The following is a 21,912-nucleotide window of genomic DNA, read 5'->3' as shown; positions in this document are numbered from 1 at the left end:
GGGACTTGGCTTCATTCACGGCCCTGTGTAGTTTCTTGCGGTCTTGGGCAGAGCAGTTTAACTTGCTGAGGGACAGCATCAGATAAAAGGTGCTGCCTAAAATGTAAATCAGTTTTTTCTCTCTGTCTTTCTCTTTGCTGGTGAGTGACCTTCTCTATACTTGCAGCAGTTTTTATTCTTTTAATCTCTCTTGGCAAACCTGTAAACTTTGAAGTCATCTAAAACTTTGCTGTCCATATCTGAACTCACGCCAAGTCCCATTCACCCCCCACCCCCACCCCCCCCCTTGCTCATCCATGATTTTAATCACCCCAACTCTGGCCTTGAACACCCTCTCCACCCCACTCTCCTGCTTGGAGAAGCTCCTTCAAACCTACCTCTTTGACCAGGCTTTTGGCCATCTGACTTAATGGGTGCGATTCTCCAGCTTCCCAGCAGCGTGTTTCCCGCCAGCGGGAGGTGGCACGTTGTTTGCTAGCGGCAGGATTTTCCAGTCCTGCTGCTGTCTATAGGAATTCCCATTGATGTCACCCCACGCTGTTGGGAAACCCGCGGGTGGGGCTGCGCTGCCGGCGGGACTGGAGAATCCCGCGGGCGTCAACGGCCAGAGAATTCGAGGCCAATATCTCATTGTAAAACATGAGGCACAAAACAAGACGTGAGGTCACTGAAATAAGCAATGTTCCTGTGCAGCTTCTCGGGACATTTTGTGATATTTAAGACACTATATAAATTGTTGACACTCTGCAGACCTTATTGAAGAGGCTGAGACAGAGTTTGTACTGTGTTAACACTGAGCATCCATTGACGATGTTTTAGTGCAATAAACCCCGTGCAAAAAAATAGTTTATGTTAATGAAACACGCGTCAGATGAATAATGCAGTGAATGCGGTCGTCAAACTGATCCTCATTTGCCTTTCGGTGAATTCTTGCTGAGATTCAGCACCCAGTCAGAACAAAACTTTGATTGTTCCTCCAGCTTCTTGGAATATTTAGAATTCTTGGCAGTTTAGTCCCAATGATTTGCGGGAAGGCTTTATCAGTTTGTTTTTCAAAGCACCAGGATGTAATCTCTCTCTGAAGTGCGGTGGAGGCATTTCTGTGGCTGCAGTCCTGTGACATTTGGCTGACATTTCCCTCCCATTGACAGTTTCTCGGGCAGGATGCAAACCACAAGTCCCAGTGACGTACCTCAATGAGTTTGATATCAGATGGCACCAATTTTGTACGCGCACAGTGTGGGCTCATGTCGTGCTGCTGTTTTCCACTGACACAGTTGTAGTGAATTTCCAAGTGGTGCTGTTTTATTTTCTGTGTGGTTTAACTGTTGTGAGGAAATGATATTGGGCCTTGCAGAGCCCAGGAACCAGAGTTCGCTTCTTTCCTCCGAGAAGGTTAGAGAGCAGTGGTTCGAAACAGTTTACTCTTCATCCAACGCCACTTTCTCCCCCACCCTCAACCCCCTCCCTCACCCTTTTGTGTTTCTTTTAAACAGACTGAATCATCTTTTGAACTCGATGAAATTGTAATTTTATTTCTGCTGTGGTGAGTGCGGGGGTTGGAAAGGGGACAGTTTGAACACTAATGTTCTGCTTCAGCCAAAAGGTGGGCTTGATATTGTCTTTGTCACCCGATACTTGTGAGGACTGTTATGTCATAAGAAGAAAGAAAATTGCAGCACAGGAACAGGCCCTTTGGCCCTCCCAAGCCTGCACTGACCATGCTGCCCGTCTGAATTAAAACCCCTTACCCTTCCGGGGGCCATATCCCTCTATCCCCATCTCATTCATGTATTTGTCAAGACGCCCCTTAAACATCACTATCGTATCTGCTTCCACTATCTTCCCCGGACAGCGAGTACCAGGCACCCACCAACCTCTGTGTTAAAAAAAAACTTGCCTCGTACATCTCGTTGAATATGTTTAAATCACGGATAGATGGATTCCTGATTGGTAAGGGAATTAGGGATTATAGGGATCAGGCGGGTAAGTGGAACTGATCCACTTCAGATCAGCCATGACCTTATTGAATGGCGGGGCAGGCTCGAGGGGCTAGATGACCTACTCCTGCTCCTATTTCTTATGTTCTTATCTCCTGTGATAACCCCCAGGACTTGCTTGAGGAATCACTGATTAACCTCCCTGTAGGACCCGTTGAATACGAGTGAGGATTGGTAATTAACTCACCTGGTGGAGCTCGTATACCGAGCCCTGTATAAAGCAGGCTCCTGAGTGGGTCCATTATAAGAAGTTTAACAACACCAGGTTAAAGTCCAACAGGTTTATTTGGTAGCAAAAGCCACACAAGCTTTCGAAAGAAGGGGCTTGCAGCCCCGAAAGCTTGTGTGGCTTTTGCTACCAAATAAACCTGTTGGACTTTAACCTGGTGTTGTTAAACTTCTTACTGTGTTTACCCCAGTCCAACGCCGGCATCTCCACATCATGGGTCCATTGTTCCAATTGGGACCTGTTGTGTTCACTATAGGCTTGTGGTTTTGCTTTACTTTGTGTGGTAAAGCAGTGTTCCTTTACTGCCGACTGGAGTAATTGTAATGCCTAACACAGTTTTTCATAGAATCCTTGAATAGTACAGTGCCGCAAGTCATTCAGCCCATCGAGTCTGTCTTTTGAAAAACTATCAGTTAGTCCCACTCCCTCTCTCTTTTCCCCCAATCCCTGCAATTTATCTCCATCAATTTGTCCAATTCCCTTTTAAAGCTTACCAATTAATCTCTTTCCACTTCCCTGATATGCAGTGCGTTCCAAATCCTAACCATTCCTTGTATAAAAATGTTTTTCCTCATGTTGCCTTTGATTTTTCTACTAATCACGGCACAGTGGTTAGCACTGCTGCCTCACAGCACCAGGGACCCAGGTTCGATTCCCGGCTTGGGTCACTGTCTGTGTGGCATTTGCACATTCTCCTTGTGTCTGCGTGGGTTTCCTCCGGGTGCTCCGGTTTCCTCCCACAGTCCAAAGAAGTGCTGGTTAGGTGAATTGGCCGTGCTAAATTCTCCCTCAGTGTACCCGAACAGGCGCCGGAGTGTGGCGACTAGGGGATTTTCACAGCAGTGAATGTAAGCCTCCTTGTGACTAATAAATAAACTTTACTTACTTTACTTTAATCACCATACCTTGAAAACCTCGGGAAACATTAACATTCACCCACATTGATGTGACTTTGGACTCACATAGAGGTCAGATCAGCAGATTTCATTCCCTAAAGGGCATTAGTGAACCAGATGGGTTTTTAACTACAATCTGGTACTTTCATGGTCACCGTTGCTGCTTATTCCAGGCTTACTTACAGAATTAATTTAAATTCTCGAGCTGTCATGAATTTATGCCTCTGGATCATTATTGGTCTGGATTGCTAGTCCAGTAACATCTGCCATCCCCACTGCGGCTAACATCTGTCAGCAGATAATAAATACTTACGAAGTTGCACAGAAGCATTTTGGGGGGAAAAGCAGTCAATCCACGATTTTTTTTCCCGACAGTTCACACTTCGCACTTTCCCTGACGAGCCTAACCTTTACCTGATCTTGGACCACCGGTTTCAATCATGCGAGTGATAGTCGAAAATCTGTCAGAATCCATCCTTCCACTACCCATTTTCATCAGTGTCTGAGGCGGTACAGTGACACGGTGGTTAGCGCTGCTACCTCACAAGGTCCCGGGTTCGGGTAACCGCGTGGAGTTTGCGCGTTCTCCACGTGTCTGCGTGGGTTTCCTCCGGGTGCTCTGGTTTCCTCCCACAGTCCAAAGATGTGCAGGTCAAGTGGACTGGCCCTGCTAAATCGCCCTTTAGTACCAGGGGGACTGGCTGGATAAATATGTGGGGTTACGGGGATAGGGTCTGGGTGGGATCAAGGTCGGTGCAGACTCGATGGGCTGAATGGCCTCCTTCTGCGCTGTAGGGATTCTATGATTTTTTAAAAATTCATTTCCAGGATATGGGCTTCGCTGGCTAGGCCGGCATTCATTGCCCACCCTTAACTGCCCTCGGGATGTTTTCCTTCCTCGCTGTTCCTGTCGTCACTTCACTCGGAGGCCTGTGATGCGGGACTTCAAGAGCGAACACTGGGGAGTGCTGCAGTGTCAGGGGTCCTGTCTTTTAGATGAAACATTAAACTAGGTGTTGGGACGTCTTGTTGAAGTTGTACAAGACATTGGTAAGGCCACACTTGGAATACTGTGAACAGTTCTGGTCACCCTATTATAGAAAGGATATTATTAAACTAGAAAGAGTGCAGAAGAGATTTACTAGGCTGCTACCGGGACTTGATGGGTTGAGTTATAAGGAGAGGCTGGACAGATTGGGACTTTTTTCTCTGGAGTGTAGGAGGTTGAGGGGTGATCTTATAGAGGTCTATAAAATAATGAGGGACACAGATCAGTTAGATAGTCAAAAGTTTTCCCAAAGGTAGGGGAGTCTAAAACTAGAGGGCATGGGTTTAAGGTGAGAGGGGAGAGATACAAAAGGGTCCAGAGGGGCACTTTTTTCACACACAGGGTGGTGAGTGTCTGGAACAAGCTGCCAGATGTAGTAGTAGAGGCGGGTACAATTTTATCTTTTAAAAAGCGTTTAGATGGTTACGTGGGTACGATGGGTAGAGAGGGATATGAGTCAAATGGGGGAAATTGGGACTAGCTTCGGGGTTTAAAAAAAAGGGCGGCATGGACGAGTTGGGCCGAAGGGCCTGTTTCTATGCTGTAAACCTCTATGACCCTAGTGAGGCTACGTAATGTGGAGTAGGGAGTCCTCTTGGCAGTTCAGCCACCGGGGCTCGATATAAATCTGTAACTCCTTCCTTCCATGTGGTTACTGTCAACGATCTTGTTTCAGTATCTTTTCATCAGGTGGTGCTGAATTTTCTGAAATCTGAACTTTCACTCACCGTTTTTGCTTCCCTTCACGAAGTACAAGCGATTCGTCGCAAGGTGATCGTTAGCATAAAAATGCCCGTTTGCTAGTTTCGGGAAAACGCAACTGGTTTATTTGCAGGTTAAAAGTTTACAGAGGCTGACAGCCTCAAGGCCGCAACCAGCTCCCAAGGTGACTCTAAGTACAGAGGCCCATGGTTACCGGGGTGACACCAACCCCTGCGCCCCCCGACCCCCCTGCCACAACGCTGCTCCCCGAGTCATGTGACCCTTACTCTGCAGATCAATCCTTTAAAGGGACAATCACCACAGTTACACAGCCAGGGCAGATGACAGACAGAACGAAATATTGCACCCTCCCTCTCCTTTCCTTCTCTATGTACGGTATGCTTTGTCTAATCTAAAATCTAATCTGAAACCCTACAGGGCTGTGGTGAACCATCGTTGGTTCCCACTGGATAGTGCTGAGCCAGGGGCTGGCCAGGACTACAAGGATGTACATATGTTACTGTTGGGTTGTGCTATTGTTGCTGTTGGGGTTAGGGTGGGGTTGTTACACCTTTGTACTGTAGTGTTGTGGCACATCTCAGTCGGGCTCCGCCTCCTGGGAGAGGTATAAGAGTCCCTGCTCTGGCCGGGACCCCTTCAGTCTGGGATAGTGTATATAAGTTCTGGTAGCTTCGTTAACAGTAAATAAAAGCCTTTCATTTACCGAGCTTCAAGCCTCGTGTCTGAATAGCGCATCAAGGGCGGAAGGAGGCCATTTGAATAGCCCTTCGAGTCTGCACTGACAACAATCCCGCCCAGGCCCTATCCCCGTAACTCCACATATTTAGTCCGCTAATCCCCTCTAACCTACACATCCTGGGACACTAAGGGGCAATTTAGCATGGCCAAAGCACCTGACCCGCACATCTTTGGGAGGAAATCAGAGCACCCAGAAGAAACTGCACAGACATGGGGAGTATTGTGCACAAGAAACAATACTTTTCACTTTTTTAATTCTTATTTTTATTATTTATTAGTCACAAGTAGGCTTGCGTTAACACTGCAATGAAGTTACTGTGAAAATCCCCTAGTCACCACAATCCGGTGCCTGTTTGGGTACATTGAGGGAGAATTTGGCATGACCAATGCACCCTAACCAGCACGTCTTTCAGACTATGGGAGGAAACAGCTCGGTGGATAGGATATTAGTATGTAGATAGGCTGGAAAATTGGGCGGGGATCCTGGATTCAGGATTCAATCCTGGACCGGGGAGCGGCGCGGGCTTGGAGGGCCGAAGGGCCTGTTCCTGTGCTGTATTGTTCTTTGTTCTTGAAACCAGAGCACCCGGAGGAAACCCATGCAGACACGGGGAGAATGTGCAGATTCCACATAGACAGTGACCCGAGGCCGGAATCGAACCCGGGTCCCTGGCGCTGTGAGGCAGCGGCACTAACCACTGTGCCACCATGCTGCCCAATACATGTGACAATAATAAATCAAATCTAAAAGTAGTTTGTTTGGAATCTGTAGCCGCAGGGAATTGTGAAATGATTTCCAGTGATGTATAAAATTGCTTTTCTCTTGCAGGGAAGCGCTAGACCAAGCTATTGAGGAGTTCACCCTCTCGTGTGCCGGCTACTGTGTAGCTACCTATGTGCTGGGAATCGGAGATCGACACAGTGATAACATTATGATCAGGGAAAATGGACAGGTATGGGAAAAATCTAATTACAAAATAGTGCACAGTGTGAAATTCCCAGCTGGGGTTGGGAAGTGGTGGCCAGCTTTCCTTCTTGTCCCATCCCAGGACCCGATGGAATGGTCCATGCATCCACTCTGTCTGAAAACTCCCCACAGCCTCGACCAGAGCACAGCACGATACATGGAGTATTCAGGCATTCACACCTACTGCAAAAATGTGACAATAAAGTTCCTTTCCTAGAATAGGCATGACTGTTTTTGTTTAGAAGTTGAGAGAAGGGGAAAGATCATGGTGTCACCCCATTTCCCTTCTCTCATTCTCGCCCTTCCTACACTCTTCCCTCCCCTAGCTGCTGAGTTAACTGTCGGACGGATCAAGAGTCAGTCCGTGACTCTGCTGATGTCATTCTTACACAGGTTGCGGATGAATCTGTCCTCCCACGACCTGAGCACATAATCTCGGCTGATGCTGCAGTGTAACACCGTGGGAGTGCTGCATTGTCAGAGGTGCCATTTTTCAGATGAGACCTTAAACAGTACGAGAGGCGATAGAAAGGCCCCATGGACCATGCGTTGAGAACAGGAAGTTCTCCTGATGTCTGTCCATCACCATCCAAGCGGACCTTTTACCACATTTTGCTGCTTTTGGGACCTCTCATTGCACCGATTGGCTGCGTGGTTTGCCCACGAGAAAGCATTGACTTCCCTTTGCTTGTGACATCCAGAGGATGAGAAAGATGCTACACAAATGCACGTTTCCTCTTCCTTACCAGGGGGGGTGGTGGAACAGTGCAACATGTTGGGTTTTAACAGGAAGGCAGCTGCTGAATTTCTATTGGGACAGAGGATGCAGCGATATGGGTTCCAGAATTCAATAGGGACACAGATGGGCAGGTTTGAAAGGGTGGACTGGATGGATCTCCTGCCCAAAGCATCGACAATGCTGCTACTGTTAGCAAATAAGGGAAAGGATCCTTCCTGATCTACACTCAAACTGGACCAGATATCTGAACTGACCTCACCCTATCCTGTAGTCTGAGCAATGTCCTGGTCTGAACTGCAAATAATCCTCTCATAATCACCACCTTCTCACGAGATGATTTCCTAAAAAGTAAAGTTTATTTGTCAGTGTCACAAGTAAGGCTTACATTAACACTGCAATGAAGTTACTGTGAAAATCCCCTAGTCGCCACACTCGGCGCCTGTTCGGGTCAATGCACCTAACCAGCATGTCTTTCAGACTGCAGGAAGAAACCGGAGCATCCGGAGGAAACCCAATCAGACGCGGGGAGAATGTGTAAACTCCGAACAGACAGTAACCCAAGCAGGGAATCGAACCCGGGTCCCTGGCGCTGTGAGGCAGCGGTGCGAGCCACTGTGCCACCGTGCCGCCCCAGGTTCCTTCGATCAGTTGTGACCCATCAGTATCTGTGAGTTTTATTCCAGGAGATCGGTGTGATGTAAAAGATTGCATTTTCTGTCCTTCGTCTCCCGCAGCTCTTCCACATCGATTTTGGACACTTTCTCGGGAACTTCAAGAGCAAGTTTGGGATCAACAGAGAACGGGTGCCATTCATTCTAACCCATGACTTTGTTCACGTGATACAACAAGGAAAGACCAACAACAGTGAGAAGTTTGAAAGGTAAACAATGCCAAGCTTCCAGTCGCTGTTACATTAGCCTGTGTGGAGGGATAGCAACCAGAGAGCTAAAACCCTGAGTTCCTGACTTGGGAAGGCAGGCAGTGAGGCTCCCTACCAGGACCATAAACCCTGCCAGCTGGAGCTGGAGGAGGTTGAGGAACATTTTTGCTCGGAAAACAGCAAATGTTTTGGGTTTCTTTTGAACTGCATTAATTTGGATCAATTTATTGAAGGCGGTTCAGGCTGTGGAGGGTCTACAACTGCCTGGCTCAGAAGAATGGGTCCCAGTTGCTGGTGGGATGATGGATTTGCGATAGTCAGAAAATGTCTTATTGTTCTGAGAATCATTGAATCCCTACAGTGCAGAAGGAGGCCATTCGGCCCATCGAGCCTGCACTGACGACAATCCCACCCAGGCCCTATCCCCGCCAGCCCACACATTCACCCTACCAATCCCCCCCCCCGACTTCCCCCGAACACTAAGGGGCAATTTAGCATGGCCAATCCACCTAACCTAATCCACCACATTTTGGACTAGCCATGATACGGAGATGCCGGCGTTGGACTGGGGTGGGGCACAGTAAGAAGTCTCACAACACCAGGTTAAAGTCCAACAGGTTTATTTGGAATCACGAGCTTTCGGAGCACTGTTCCTTCATCAGGTGAGTGGCCTGATGGTGTGAGGCTTCTTACTGTGCCCATCTTTGGAGTGTGGGAGGAAACCGGAGCACCCGGAGGAAACTCACGCACGCAGGGAAAAATGTGCAAACTCCACACAGACAGTGACCAAAGCTGGGGAACATCATGGGATTTTCAGCTGTGCCAATAACCCTTAATTCCTTTCCTGTTCAAAAATCTATCTATCCTTGCCTTAAAAACATTCAATGAGGTAGCCTCAACTGCTTCACTGGGCAGGGAATTCCACAGATTCACAACCCTTTGTGTGAAGAAGTTCCTCCTCAACTCAGTCCTAAATCTGCTTCCCCTTATTTTGAGGATATACCCTCTGGTTCTAGTTTTACCCGTCAGTGGAAACATCCACTGAACATCGCTGGCAAGACCAGAATTTGTTGCCCATCCCTTGAACTGAATGATTTGTGAGGCCTTTTCAGAGGACAGTTTAGAGACGACTGTGAGTCTGGAGCCACGTGTAGGCCAGGCCAGGTTAACTCTGTTTCTCTCCTCTCTGATCACAGAAATCATAGAATCCCTACACTGCAGAAGGAGGCCATTCAGCCCATCGAGTCTGCACCGACCACAATCCCACCCAGGTCCTATTCCCGTAATCCCACATATTTATCCTGCTAATCCTCCTGACACTAGGATCAATTTAGCATGGCCAATCCACCTAATCTGTACATCTTTGGAGTGTGGGAGGAAACCGGAGCACCCAAAGGAAACCCATGTAGACAGTGACCCGAGGCTGGAATTGAACCCGGGCGCTGTGAGGTAGCAGTGCTAACCACTGTGCCACCGTGCCACCCCTAAAACAGCAGATTTCCTTCCCATCAGTGAGCCAGCTGAGATTTTACAACAATCAATGATAATTTCATGGTTGCCATTATTGAGACTAGCTTTCAATTCCAGATTTTATTAACGGAATTTAAACTCCACCAGCTGCTGTAGTGGGATTTGAACCTCTGTCCCCAGAGCTTTAGCCTGGGCTTCTGGATTACCAGGCCAATAACATTGCCACCTCCCCTCCTGTTGTAAATAAACTATGGCAGTCATGATGTGGAGATGCCGGCGTTGGACTGGGGTAAACACAGTAAGAAGTTTAACAACACCAGGTTAAAGTCCAACAGGTTTATTTGGTAGCAAAAGCCACACAAGCTTTCGGAGCTGCAAGCCCCTTCTTCAGGTGAGTGGGGATTCTGTTCACAAACAGAGCATATAAAGACACAAACTCAATTTACATGAATAATGGTTGGAATGCGAATACTTACAACTAATCAAGTCTTTAAGAAACAAAACAACATGAGTGGAGAGAGCATCAAGACAGGCTAAAAAGATGTGTATTGTCTCCAGACAAGACAGCCAGTGAAACTCTGTGGGGGTTACAAATAGTGGGACATGAACCCAATATCCCGGTTGAGTCCATCCTCGTGTGTGCGGAACTTGGCTATCAGTTCGCATTCCAACCATTATTCATGTAAATTGAGTTTGTGTCTTTATATGCTCTGTTTGTGAACAGAATTCCCACTCACCTGAAGAAGGGGCTTGCAGCTCCGAAAGCTTGTGTGGCTTTTGCTACCAAATAAACCTGTTGGACTTTAACCTGGTGTTGTTAAACTTCTTACTGTAAATAAACTATCCAGATGTGGAAATCCTTTAACTGCGTTCTGTTAAAGGTTTGGTCATCACTACATTAGACTCTTTGCAGTAATAAGATGTAAGATCTGTGAAAGTCATGTGGCGAGGATTGTGGGAGAATCCAAGACTCGGGGTCACTGCTTAAAAATAAGGAGTTGCCCATTCAAGACGGAGATAAGAAGAAATGTTTTGTCCCAGGGGGTGGTGAATCTCTGGAACTCTCTTCCTCAAAAGACAGCGGAAGAAGAGTCTTTGAATATTTTTAACTCATTCGTGGCCATTCACCTGATGAAGGAGCAGCACTCCGAAAGCTCGTGATTCCAAATAAACCTGCTGGAGTTTAACCAAAAGAGAAAATGCTGGAAAATCCCAGCAGGTCTGGCAGCATCTGTAAGGAGAGAAAAGAGCTGACGTTTCGAGTCCAGATGACCCTTTGTCAAAGCCAAAAGGCATCGAAAGTGGGAGATATTTATACTGCAGGGGGAGGGAATGAAAGATGAGTCATAGCCACAGAAACCAGGGGAAAGGCTGATAATGGCAGCCGATAGAGAGAATAGAAGGTGTGAATGGCCAAACGGCAGAGAAGCTGAAATCAGAGGGTAAACTGTGACAGATGAAGATGTGGGGGGAGAGGGGGGAGATGGGTGGGAGACAGATGGGTGGGAGAGAGGTAAAATTGAGAAAAGGGGGGATAAAATAGGGGGAAAGAGTGGGGGGGAACTGTTGGACTTTAACCTGGTGTTGTGAAACTTCTTACTATGTCCACCCCAGTCCAACGCCGGCATCTCCACATCATGAATATTTTTAAGGCCGGGGGCGAGAGAGTTTTGATGAATGGGGGGGTGAAAGGTTATTGGGGGTAGGCAGGAATGTGGGGTTGAATTTACAATCAAGTTATTGAATGGTGTAGCGGGCTCGAAGGGCCATGATGGCCAACTCCTGCTCCTGCACGGTAGCACAGTGGTTAGCACTGCTGCTTCACAGCTCCAGGGTCCCAGGTTCGATTCCCGGCTCGGGTCACTGCCTGTGCGAAGTTTGCACATTCTCCTCGTGTCTGCGTGGGTTTCCTCCGGGTGCTCCGGTTTCCTCTCACAGTCCAAAGATGTGCAGGTTAGGTTGATTGGCCAGGTTAAAAATTGTCCCTTAGAGTCCAGAGATGCGTAGGTTAGAGGGATTAGCAGGTAAAATATGTGGGGGTAGGGCCTGGGTGGGATTGTGGTCGGTGCAGACTCGATGGGCCGAATGGCCTCCTTCTGCACTGTAGGGTTTCTATGATTTCTAATGTGCATGTTCAAATATTAACAATAACTTCAGCTTATTCTGTCGTGAAGTTTTAAAAAGAACATTTTTATTCCTCGTGTTAGCTTCCAATATTGATAAGTTAATAGTTCTGTTCCATGCGATACAAATCCAATATTAATCATTGAAACTGATATTAAGACAGCACCATCAGTTTAAAAATTCATTCTAGAAAATATATTTTTTTTTTACAGTAAGTGGATTCGTTGAGCTTGTGTTGTGAGCATTGGTAAAATTATTGTAATTCCTAAAGCGTGTTTTCCTTCTGTTTCCATTCCTATCCTGTCGCCGTCCTGAGAAGGTTCCGGAAATGTTGTGAACAAGCCTACATGATCCTCCGAAAGCACTGCCCTCTCTTCATTAACCTCTTCGCACTGATGCAAGCAGCTGGACTTCCAGAGCTCAGCTGTTCCAAAGATATCCAGTATCTCAAGGTGAGCAATGTCCACCTTGGCTCTGACGTGATGCTGGGGCGGTGGGGGGGTGCAGGGTGGGTGGTGGTTTTGGGCGGGGGGGAGGTGTTGGGGAGCGAACTTAATTAAAACCCTGAAATACAACCAAAATCTCCCAGCAGATTGGTGCAAGTGGAAACCTGCAATCAGCCTCTGGCCATATTCCCTGACATCAACAATACTCCAGATTGCAACCCATTTAAATAGCCTGATTTGACCGCAGGTATAAATAATATGATCAGATTGGACACTCTAATTGAGAGCTATTTGAGTTACCTTGCCTTGTACGAAGAGGGACACATTCAGTCAGTATGGGACATTGGTTGCGTAGTGGCAGTGTTACTGGACTAAGTTTAAGGTTTATTTATTAGTGTTGCAAGTAGGCTTAAAAGAACACTGCAATGAAGTTACTGTGAAAATCCCCTAGTCGCCACACTCCAGCGCCTGTTCGGGTACACTGAGAGAGAATTTAGCACCTAACGAGCACATCTTTCGGACTGTGGGAGGAAACCAGAGCACCCAGAGGAAACCCACGCAGACACGGGAAGAACATGCAAACTCCACACAGACAGTGACCCAAGGCTGGAATTGAATCTGGGTCTCTGGTGCTGTGAGACAGCAGTGCTAACCACTGTGCCACAGGTTTAACAGTCTAGAAATGTGGGAGTTCAAATCCCACTGTGATTGTCTGAAAATTTGTACAGCATCATTCTTGAGTTCCTGCAAAAAAAACCTCTTGTACAATCTTGAATTTTCTAAATTCCCCACAGCCCCTCATTAGGTTGGAGCAGCTCGAGGGGCTAACTGGCCTACTCCTGTTCCTATGTTGCTATGTTCATTCTGTCCATTCAGCCCCTCCATGAGCTGATTGTAACTGGGCACTTGTTCGTGGCTGCTGGCAGCCCTCTGATGCCTCACCTTGGCTGCAGGAGTCATTGTGACACAGAAGGAGACCATTCGGCCCATCAAGCACAAGTCCCTATCTGTGCAACATTCCATTAATTTCCATTCCCTGCAGCTCTGCAAGTTCACTTCCCTCAAGTGCTCATCCAATCTCCTTCTGAAATCATTCACCATCTCCACTTCCACCATCCTCACAGTAAGAAGTCTCACAACACCAGGTTAAAGTCCAACAGGTTTATTTGGAATCACGAGCTCTCGGAGCGCTGCTCCTTCATCAGGCGAGTGGAGGTAGGTTCACAAACACGGCAAATATAGGCAAAGACACAATTGCAAGATTGTGTCTTTGGTTGGAATGTGAAGAATGGTTGGAATGCGAATCTTTACAGGTACAGACAGTGCGAGTGGAGAGAGGGATAATCACAGGTTAAAGAGGTGTGAATCGTCTCAAGCCAGGACAGTTAGTAGGATTTTCAAACCCAGGCAGTATGGTGGGGGTTACAGATAGTGTGACGTGAAACCATGTTGAGGCTGTACGTTGAAGGAGCAGCGCTCCGAAAGCTCGTGATTCCAAATAAACCTGTTGGACTTTAATCTGGTGTTGTGAGACATAGATGGGATGTAAAGCTGGGCTGAAAAATGGCAGATGGAGTTTAACCCTGATAAATGTGAGGTGATTCATTTTGGTAGGACTAATTTAAATGTGGATTACAGGGTCAAAGGTAGGGTTCTGAAGACTGTGGAGGAACAGAGAGATCTTGGGGTCCATACCCACAGACCTCTGAAGGTTGCCACTCAAGTGGATAGAGCTGTGAAGAAGGCCTATAGTGTGTTAGCTTTTATTAACAGGGGGTTGGAGTTTAAGAGCCGTGGGGTTATGTTGCAACTGTACAGGACCTTGGTGAGACCACATTTGGAATATTGTGTGCAGTTCTGGTCACCTCACTATAAGAAGGATGTGGAAGCGCTGGAAAGAGTGCAGAGGAGATTTACCAGGATGCTGCCTGGTTTGGAGGGTAGGTCCTATGAGGAAAGGTTGAGGGAGCTAGGGCTGTTCTCTCTGGAGCGGAGGAGGTTGAGGGGAGACTTAATAGAGGTTTATAAAATGATGAAGGGGATAGATAGAGTGAACGTTCAAAGACTCTTTCCTCGGGTGGATGGAGCTATTACAAGGGGGCATAACTATAGTGTTCATGGTGGGAGATATAGGAAGGATGTCCGAGGTAGGTTATTTCCTCAGAGAGTGGTTGGGGTGTGGAATGGACTGCCTGCAGTGATAGTGGAGTCAGACACTTTAGGAACATTTAAGCGGTTATTGGATAGGCACATGGAGCACACCAGGATGATAGGGAGGGGGATAGCTTGATCTTGGTTTCAGATAAAGCTCGGCACAACATCGTGGGCCGAAGGGCCTGTTCTGTGCTGTACTGTTCTATGTTCTTATTGTGCCCCCCACCCCAGTCCAACGCCGGCAACTCCACATCATGCCCACACTCACAGGCAGCGTTCTAGCTCATTACCATTCGCTGCCTAACATAATTTGTCTGCACATCACCACCTACCCCCCCCCCCTCCACCTCATCTCTTGCCCGAAACATTAAATCTGTGCCACCACCCATACCTACCCACCCCGGCCCCTCACCCCGGCCCCTCATCTTTGTATCAACAGCTGACAGAAACATCACCTCTTTTGTCTTGAGCTTATCTGAAGCTGCCTGAACCTCGTGTGGAATTTATTGGCAGAGCGGGAATTGCTTCCTTCCTTGGGCGGGGAGACCAAAACCAGACACAGTTCTCCCAGTTCAGCCTCACCAATGCCCTGCCACAGTTGTAGGAAGTTTCTCTGCAGATGTGAGGTGATGAGGTCCATCAACGAGCAGTTCCCCTTTAAATCAGTGTATTTTTTATTCATTTGTGGGACATGGGCGTCGCTGGCTGGTCAGCATTTATTGCCCATCCCTACTTTCCCGAGGGCAGTTGAGAGTCAACCACATTGCTGTGGCTCTGGAGTCACATGTAGGCCAGACCGGGTAAGGACGGCAGATTTCCTTCCCTAAAGGACATTAGTGAACAAAATGGGTTTTTCCGACAATGGTTTCATGGTCATCAGTAGATTCTTAATTCCCGATATTTTTTATTAAATTCAAATCCCACCATCTGCTGTGGTGGGATTCGAACCCGGGTCCCCAGGACATTAGCTGAGATTCTGGATTAATAGTCTAGCGATAATACCACTCGGCCATGGTTTGCCAGATGCCAATGACATGAGATCCGTTCCGTTGTGGCCTGCTGATGGGGTGCAACACTTCCCTACTCGAGCCACTGGCTGAATCCCTACAACGAGCGGGTTGCCCCAACTTGGGGAGGGAAGGAATGCTGCAATGTCTTGATCTTATTTAAGGAAGGGAAGAGGAGGCAGAGGTCCCAATAGTGAAAGAATAGTTTCTCCTTTGTGTTTGTAAAATTATACAGGTAATCTTGTAAGCATTGGGTTAGAATAAGATATCAGCTGAAGAGTGCAAGGTTCACTGCCCTGAGAAGTGGTCTCCAGTTGAGCTGGTCTCTGTGGGTGCATTAAATGTGCACACATTTTTGCAGAGCTACAGATGGGTGGCATGGTGGCACAGTGGTTAGCATTACTGCCTCACAGCACCAGGGACCTGGGTTCGATTCCTGGCTTGAGTCCCTGTCTGTGTGCAGTCTGCACGTTCTCCTCGTGTCTGCGTGGGTTTCCTCCGGGTGCTCCGGTTTCCTCCCACAGTCTGAAAGACGTGCTGATTAGGTGGATTGGCCGTGCTAAATTCTCCCTCAGTGTATCCGAACAGGCACCAGAGTGTGGCGACTAGGGGATTTTCACAGTAACTTCATTGTCATGTTAATGTAACATAGAAACATAGAAGATAGGAACAGGAGGAGATCATTTGGCCCATCAAGCCTGCTCCGCCATTCATCACGATCACGGTTGATCCTCCAACTCAATAGCCTAATCCTGCTTTCTCTTCAATCTTTGATCCCATTCGCCCCAAGTGCTATTTCCAGCCACCTCTTGAATATATTCAATGTTTTGGCATCAACTACTTCCTGTGGTAATGAATTCCACAGGCTCACCACTCTTTGGGTGAGGAAATGTCTCCTCACCTCTGTCCTAAATGGTCTACCCTGAATCCTCAGACTGTGACCCCTGGTTCCAGATTCCCCCACCATTGGGAACATCGTCCCTGCATCTACCCTGTCTAGTCCTGTTAGAATTTTATAAGTCTCTATGAGATCCCCCCTCATTCATCTGAACTCCAGCGAAAACAATCCTAACCTAGTCACTCTCTCCTCATACATCAGTCCCGCCATCCCCGGAATCAGCCTGGTAAACCTACTTGTGATAAAGTAAGAATGAGATACTTACTGAAGAGTGCAAAGTTCGCTGCCCTGAGTTCTGGTCTCCAGTTTGGATAGACAGAAGCTTTTTCCCAGAGTGGAAGAGTCAATTACTAGGGGGCATAGGTTTAAGGTGCGAGGGGCAAGGTTTAAAGGAGATGTACGAGGCAAGTTTTTTAGACAAAGGGTGGTGGGTGCCTGGAACTCGCTGCCGTGGGAGGTAGTGGAAGCAGATACAATAGTGAGTTTTAAGGGGCGTCTTGACAAATACACGAATAGGATGGGAATAGAGGGATATGGTCCCCGGAAGGGTAGTGGGTTTTAGTTAAGTCGGGCAGCATGGTCGGTGCAGGCTTGGAGGGCCAAAGGGCCTGTTCCTGTGCTGTAATTTTCTTTGTTCTTTGACCTGCTCTCTGTGCGTGCAGCCAATGCTGTCCTCATTGCAGCATCATAGATGTTCACTTGCGGATTTTTCTTTTGACAGGATTCACTCGCTTTAGGAAAAACAGAAGATGAGGCGCTCAAACACTTCAAAATGAAATTTGATGAAGCTCTGCGAGAAAGCTGGAAAACCAAAGTGAATTGGATGGCCCACAATGTAGCCAAAGATAATCGGTCGTAGCTGAACTCTTTCTCTAAAGCCTTTAACTAAAGGAACAGAAATACAAGGCGGCCAAGCAACTGATACCACAGCGACGATGAAGTCAATAAGTTATTGCCGAGCCAATGTGACTATGAAGAATATGAAGCTTTCTCAACATGTTATGAACCTTGAAAGATGTTTACATGTGCAATGTAGTTAGTTGCACTGTCTGCAACCACTTCCCTTTGATTCCAGACTCTTAGGTACAGAACTGGCACTGAAAATGCATTTTAATTACCCAGGTACAGGGGTCTCCTGCCCCCTTGTCTGCAGGCCTGTTGCACTCTGAAACCTCTCCTCCTATTTTCTCAGAGTTTGCCTTTGAGCTCAGCTGTTGAGTAGACTCACTAAGACTGGGCAACAGGTCGGCAGGCACTAACTTGAATAGGGAAAAGTGCAAGTAAAGGTCAATTGGCTAATTGTTTATTCTGAAAATAACGTAGATGCTATCTTTCCCTGTGACGGCAGCAAGTCCGATCTCAATCAGGTCTCTGCCCCCCCCCCCCCAGCCCCGCTCAACAGAAGCGCAGATCTGAATTTCCAGGACTTCAAGCACCAATGTCTTCCTGCGCACGGTCCTTGCTCGCTTTGGGCTGAAGTCGGATGTCTGTGCCCTGGCCAGCCTCTTCTCGCCTCCCCCCATGCCCCTGAAATGAGGCACTCTGCTTCTGTGAAGCATCCCAAAACTCCCGTCCCGTGCGAACTTGAGCCTCGATCAAAGGGGCCTCTTAATAGTTAATGAGCGCTGGCTGACCGGACAATTCTTGCCCTTTTGGCTCATTGGACTGTCCAGTAACGGTAGGGATAAAGCATCCGGTGCATTTCACTGCTCTGATCTTCAATGAAGAGCTAATTGTTCTCACCCCATGCGTATCTACAACCAAGATTGAGTGCGAGGGCACCTAACCAAGAATATTGATTTATTTTTCTTCAACATGGGCAGAACCTGCTTCCAGAATCATTTTTTTTTATCACAAAAGAGGAGAATGTGGTTATATTTATAAGTGTTCGATTGAAAATATACCTGAAAGGCACTAATTTAATGAGCTTTGTTGTTGACGAGTGCCTCATCGTCAACGGACGTTTTGTAGACCTCAAGCCTTCCCCTTTCCGTCAGAGAGCAGTACTGCGATGCAGAAATGACAGGGGGGCAATTTTCTCAATGCTGCAAAGCCGTATTTAACAGCAGCTTTCTTTAATAGCTTCAGCGTAGTGGGAGGCCGTGAGCAATTCCTGTAGGTACGGAGTATTTCCAAAGCTCGAGAGCACTGATGGCTTTGGAAAGGGGTGGGCGGTGGAGCGAGGGAAGAGAAAGAGGGGAAGACGACATTCACCGCGTTAGACGTTGGAGTTTCCTTTGATGAACAGCGGAAAATGGTCTTGAGGAGACGATTGGGGGAATAAGGAAGATCGTCGCGTAGCCAACACGTGTTGGTGAGGGGACCAATGTGAGATGACTGGTTTCAGAATCCGTTCCGAAGCAGTTTTGGGGGACACCTTTCCAAAGATCTTCAAAGACCTGTGGATATGGAACATTTTGAGACTGGACTTTGCCCTGGCTCTGCCTTCCACCAAAATGGACTCTTGTGGGTTGCACTTATTTGATTAGATGCAAGGATAATACAAATGCACCTTGGTGAAGTTAATGTGCCTTTGTTTTGCTTCTTATGCAAATTTATTTGTGTAAATCGAGCTTATTTAATATTTGCATATTTAAAAATAAGTTTGAATGTTTTTGTTTTATTTGAAGCACGTTTTGTGCAGTACAAAATCTTGAGCAATTGCTCTTAAAGGAATATGTTTACAACATTAATACTCCAGGACTTCTGAAATGCTTTGTATAGACTAACGTTGTTGGATTTCTTTTTTCCAATTTTAAAAACTTTAAAATTTGGCACATATTGTAAAAAAAACGGTGTTAAAGGTACTTGTACAGCCTCTATATACCCCAAAATACGTGGACAAGTCATCAGGTGTGAATAGATACGTTCACACAACCCCACTCAGTGGGGGGAATAATTGGAGCCTAAAGTGGGCAGTGAGTTGCCATAGCAATTAGCCGGTGTGCCAGCCTGAGGCCTGGTCCAGGTTTCAGCGAGTAGTCGCCGTGGCCACCAAACACGTGGCCATTTGAGGCCTCGCATGTTGCAGCTGAGTTTCGGTGCCAGACGAAGTGTGTAAGTCCTCAGGGAACCCAGGCCCCCAGCGCTGGATCGCACTCCTCTGGTGAGGAATGTGCTCCGCCCAAAGATATAACACCCCGGACAAAAAGTTGCCTCTCTCTTTTGGAGCCATCTCCAGGAGGAGCAGTGATTCAATTGTTCACGTCCTGGCACGATGAGGTGGATCTCCAAGCAACACCTATTCATACCCAAACTTCACAACCAGGTTCTACATCAAGCATATAACCCACTCCCTTCCTCAGGCGGGTGGGCAGCTCACCAATTTCCCAGCACCTCCTTCTCCACGGCCCCCCGAGATTATGGCCTCACCTTGGGTGGCATTTGAGGAGATGTTGAGTAGAAGTTCCTCCTCCCCCTCAATGTGCAACCGCAGGCATCGCCTTTCATCGAATCCCTACAGTGCAGAAGGAGGCCATTCGGCCCATCGAGCCTGCACCAACTCTCTCTGACAGTGTATCTTACCCAGGCCCTCTTCCCCCACCCTATCCCTATGACCCCACACAACGTCCATGGCTAATCCCCCTAACCCACACATCTTGGGACATTAAGGGGCAACTTAGCATGGCCAATCCACCTAACTTGCACATCTTTGGACTGTGGGAGGAAACCCACACAGACACGGGGAGAACGTGTAGACTCCACACAGACAGTGATCCGAGGCTGGAATTGAACCCGGGTTCCTGGTGCTGTGAGGCAGCATTGCTAACCACTGTGCCACCGTGCCGCCCTTTGTCAGGCATGACGTGAATATGTCTTGCTCAATATTCAGATATACATTTCCCAAGTATATGAGCTGCATTTCCTCAAATAGCGCCATGCATTACTTAGAGGCAAAAAGCAAAAGCAGGCTCTTTTATGCTTCTATTTCTTGCTTTGTGACCATGTGCGTGTATGTATGTGTGTGTATCATCAATGCTCACCACAGTACAGCACAGCTTAAGCTGCAGTCTCTTTGCAATCCCACTGTTTGGGGGCTCTTTGGAATGTGTGTGACCATGGGAAACAGCCAACAGGAACTCAGTAGCTTAGCGAAAACTGGGGGACGGTGTAGGACGGGCTGCCAATGTGCCATCACCTGTCCTTCTCTCGCAGACATTGGAAAGATCCACCCTGCGATATATGATTGTCACAGAGTCAGAAGGACTGTCCACCTTCCTCCTTGGCCCACGGCCCCTTCCCCGGCATATCGTGGGCTTGTCACGAGCTTCGAGATTGAGGTTATGTTTCACCATCTGCACAGATTCAATAGAGCCCATAGATTTGGGAAGTATCTGAATCAGTAAATGAGACGGTTTTGATGATGTCTGCATGTCAAAATGCTCTAAACTGTAAAATGAATCAGAAAGGGGTGATTGGCTGGCTACCCGCACAACACTCTCTCCTCTCTCTCTCTCTCTCTCCAACCACCATCTGCCCTCCTTCCCTCCCTCCATCCCTCCCTCCTTCCATCCCTCCCTCCTTCCCTCCGCACTCCAAACCCACCACAAGAGGCCATCAAAGTCACTAAGAAGGGGAGATCTTATAGAAATATGTAAGATTATGAAGGGAATAGATAAGATAGAAGCAGGGAAGTTGTTTCCATCGGCAGGTGAAACTAGAATTAGGGGGCATGACCTCAAAATAAGGGGGCGCAGATTTAGGACTGAGGTGAGGAGGAACTTCTTCACACAAAGGGTTGTGAATCTGTGGAATTCCCTGTCCAGTGAAGCAGTTGAGGCTACCTCATTGAATGTTTGTAAGGCAAGGATAGATAAATTTTTGAACAGTAAAGGAATTAAGGGTTATGGTGAGCGGGTGGGTAAGTGGAGCTGAGTCCACAAAAAGATCAGCCATGATCTTATTGAATGGTGGAGCAGGCTCGGGGGACCAGATGGCCTACTCCTGCTCCTAGTTCTGAAGAACTCAAATTGTGAATTCAAGGAATGTTCCTTTACTCAGAGAGTGGTGCGAATGTGGAACTCACTCACAGTGAGTGGTATAGATGCACTTAGAGGAAAGCTAGATAAGGATATGAGGGAGACGGCAATTGAGGGAGGAGGCTCGATGTTTATGGAGCAGAAACACCAGCAATGGGCTGAATGGCCTTGCCTGTGCTGTAAATACTTTATAATACGAGAGGTCATGGCTGCAACTTCAATACTGTGACCTTGCACTTCTTAAAAATAAACTCAACCTTCTATTAAAATGCAAAGCTTTCACGAAGCTTTTCACATCTCTGTCGGCTTTACAAGCAATTTCTGGTGTGGTAACTTATTTAAATGATTAGCTTCGCCTTCAGGTTAATTGCTTCTTGTGGTTTGGCATCTGTCACAGTGGTTGTTGTTGACTGGCAGCCAAGGTGTGAGAAGACGAGCAGGGTGAGAACTGAACTGGAGGGGCCTTGAGTTTAAATATGATCCTCACAAGATAAAGCCAAAATATTGCGGACGCTGGAATCTGAAACAAAAACAGAAAGTGCTGGAAAATCTCAGCAGGTCTGACAGCATCCATGGAGAGAGAATAGAGCCAACGTTTCGAGTCTGGATGACCC

The 21,912-nt window shown here is 47.4% G+C and overlaps 1 protein-coding gene across 5 annotated transcripts in view; it reads left to right on the top strand.

The window, feature by feature from the left end:
* pik3cd (phosphatidylinositol-4,5-bisphosphate 3-kinase, catalytic subunit delta) overlaps window positions 1-21,676 on the top strand; it is a 236,768-nt gene extending 215,092 nt beyond the window's left edge. For 4 of the 5 annotated variants that reach the window (XM_078238706.1, XM_078238708.1, XM_078238710.1 and 1 more), the window contains 4 exons: window positions 6,464-6,587; window positions 8,075-8,220; window positions 12,134-12,266; window positions 17,041-21,675. In XM_078238706.1, the coding sequence (XP_078094832.1) occupies window positions 6,464-6,587; window positions 8,075-8,220; window positions 12,134-12,266; window positions 17,041-17,178 (541 nt within the window). In that variant the 3' untranslated portion in view covers window positions 17,179-21,675. Of the gene's footprint in view, window positions 1-6,463; window positions 6,588-8,074; window positions 8,221-12,133; window positions 12,267-17,040 lie in introns of all 5 variants that reach the window. The other variant, XM_078238707.1, reaches the window with a different exon arrangement.
* Window positions 21,677-21,912: the final 236 nt, after the last annotated feature.

This window comes from Mustelus asterias, chromosome 22 (assembly GCF_964213995.1).
Source record: "Mustelus asterias chromosome 22, sMusAst1.hap1.1, whole genome shotgun sequence".
Classification (NCBI taxonomy): domain Eukaryota; kingdom Metazoa; phylum Chordata; class Chondrichthyes; order Carcharhiniformes; family Triakidae; genus Mustelus; species Mustelus asterias.
This window is presented reverse-complemented; position numbering and strand designations above follow the sequence as displayed.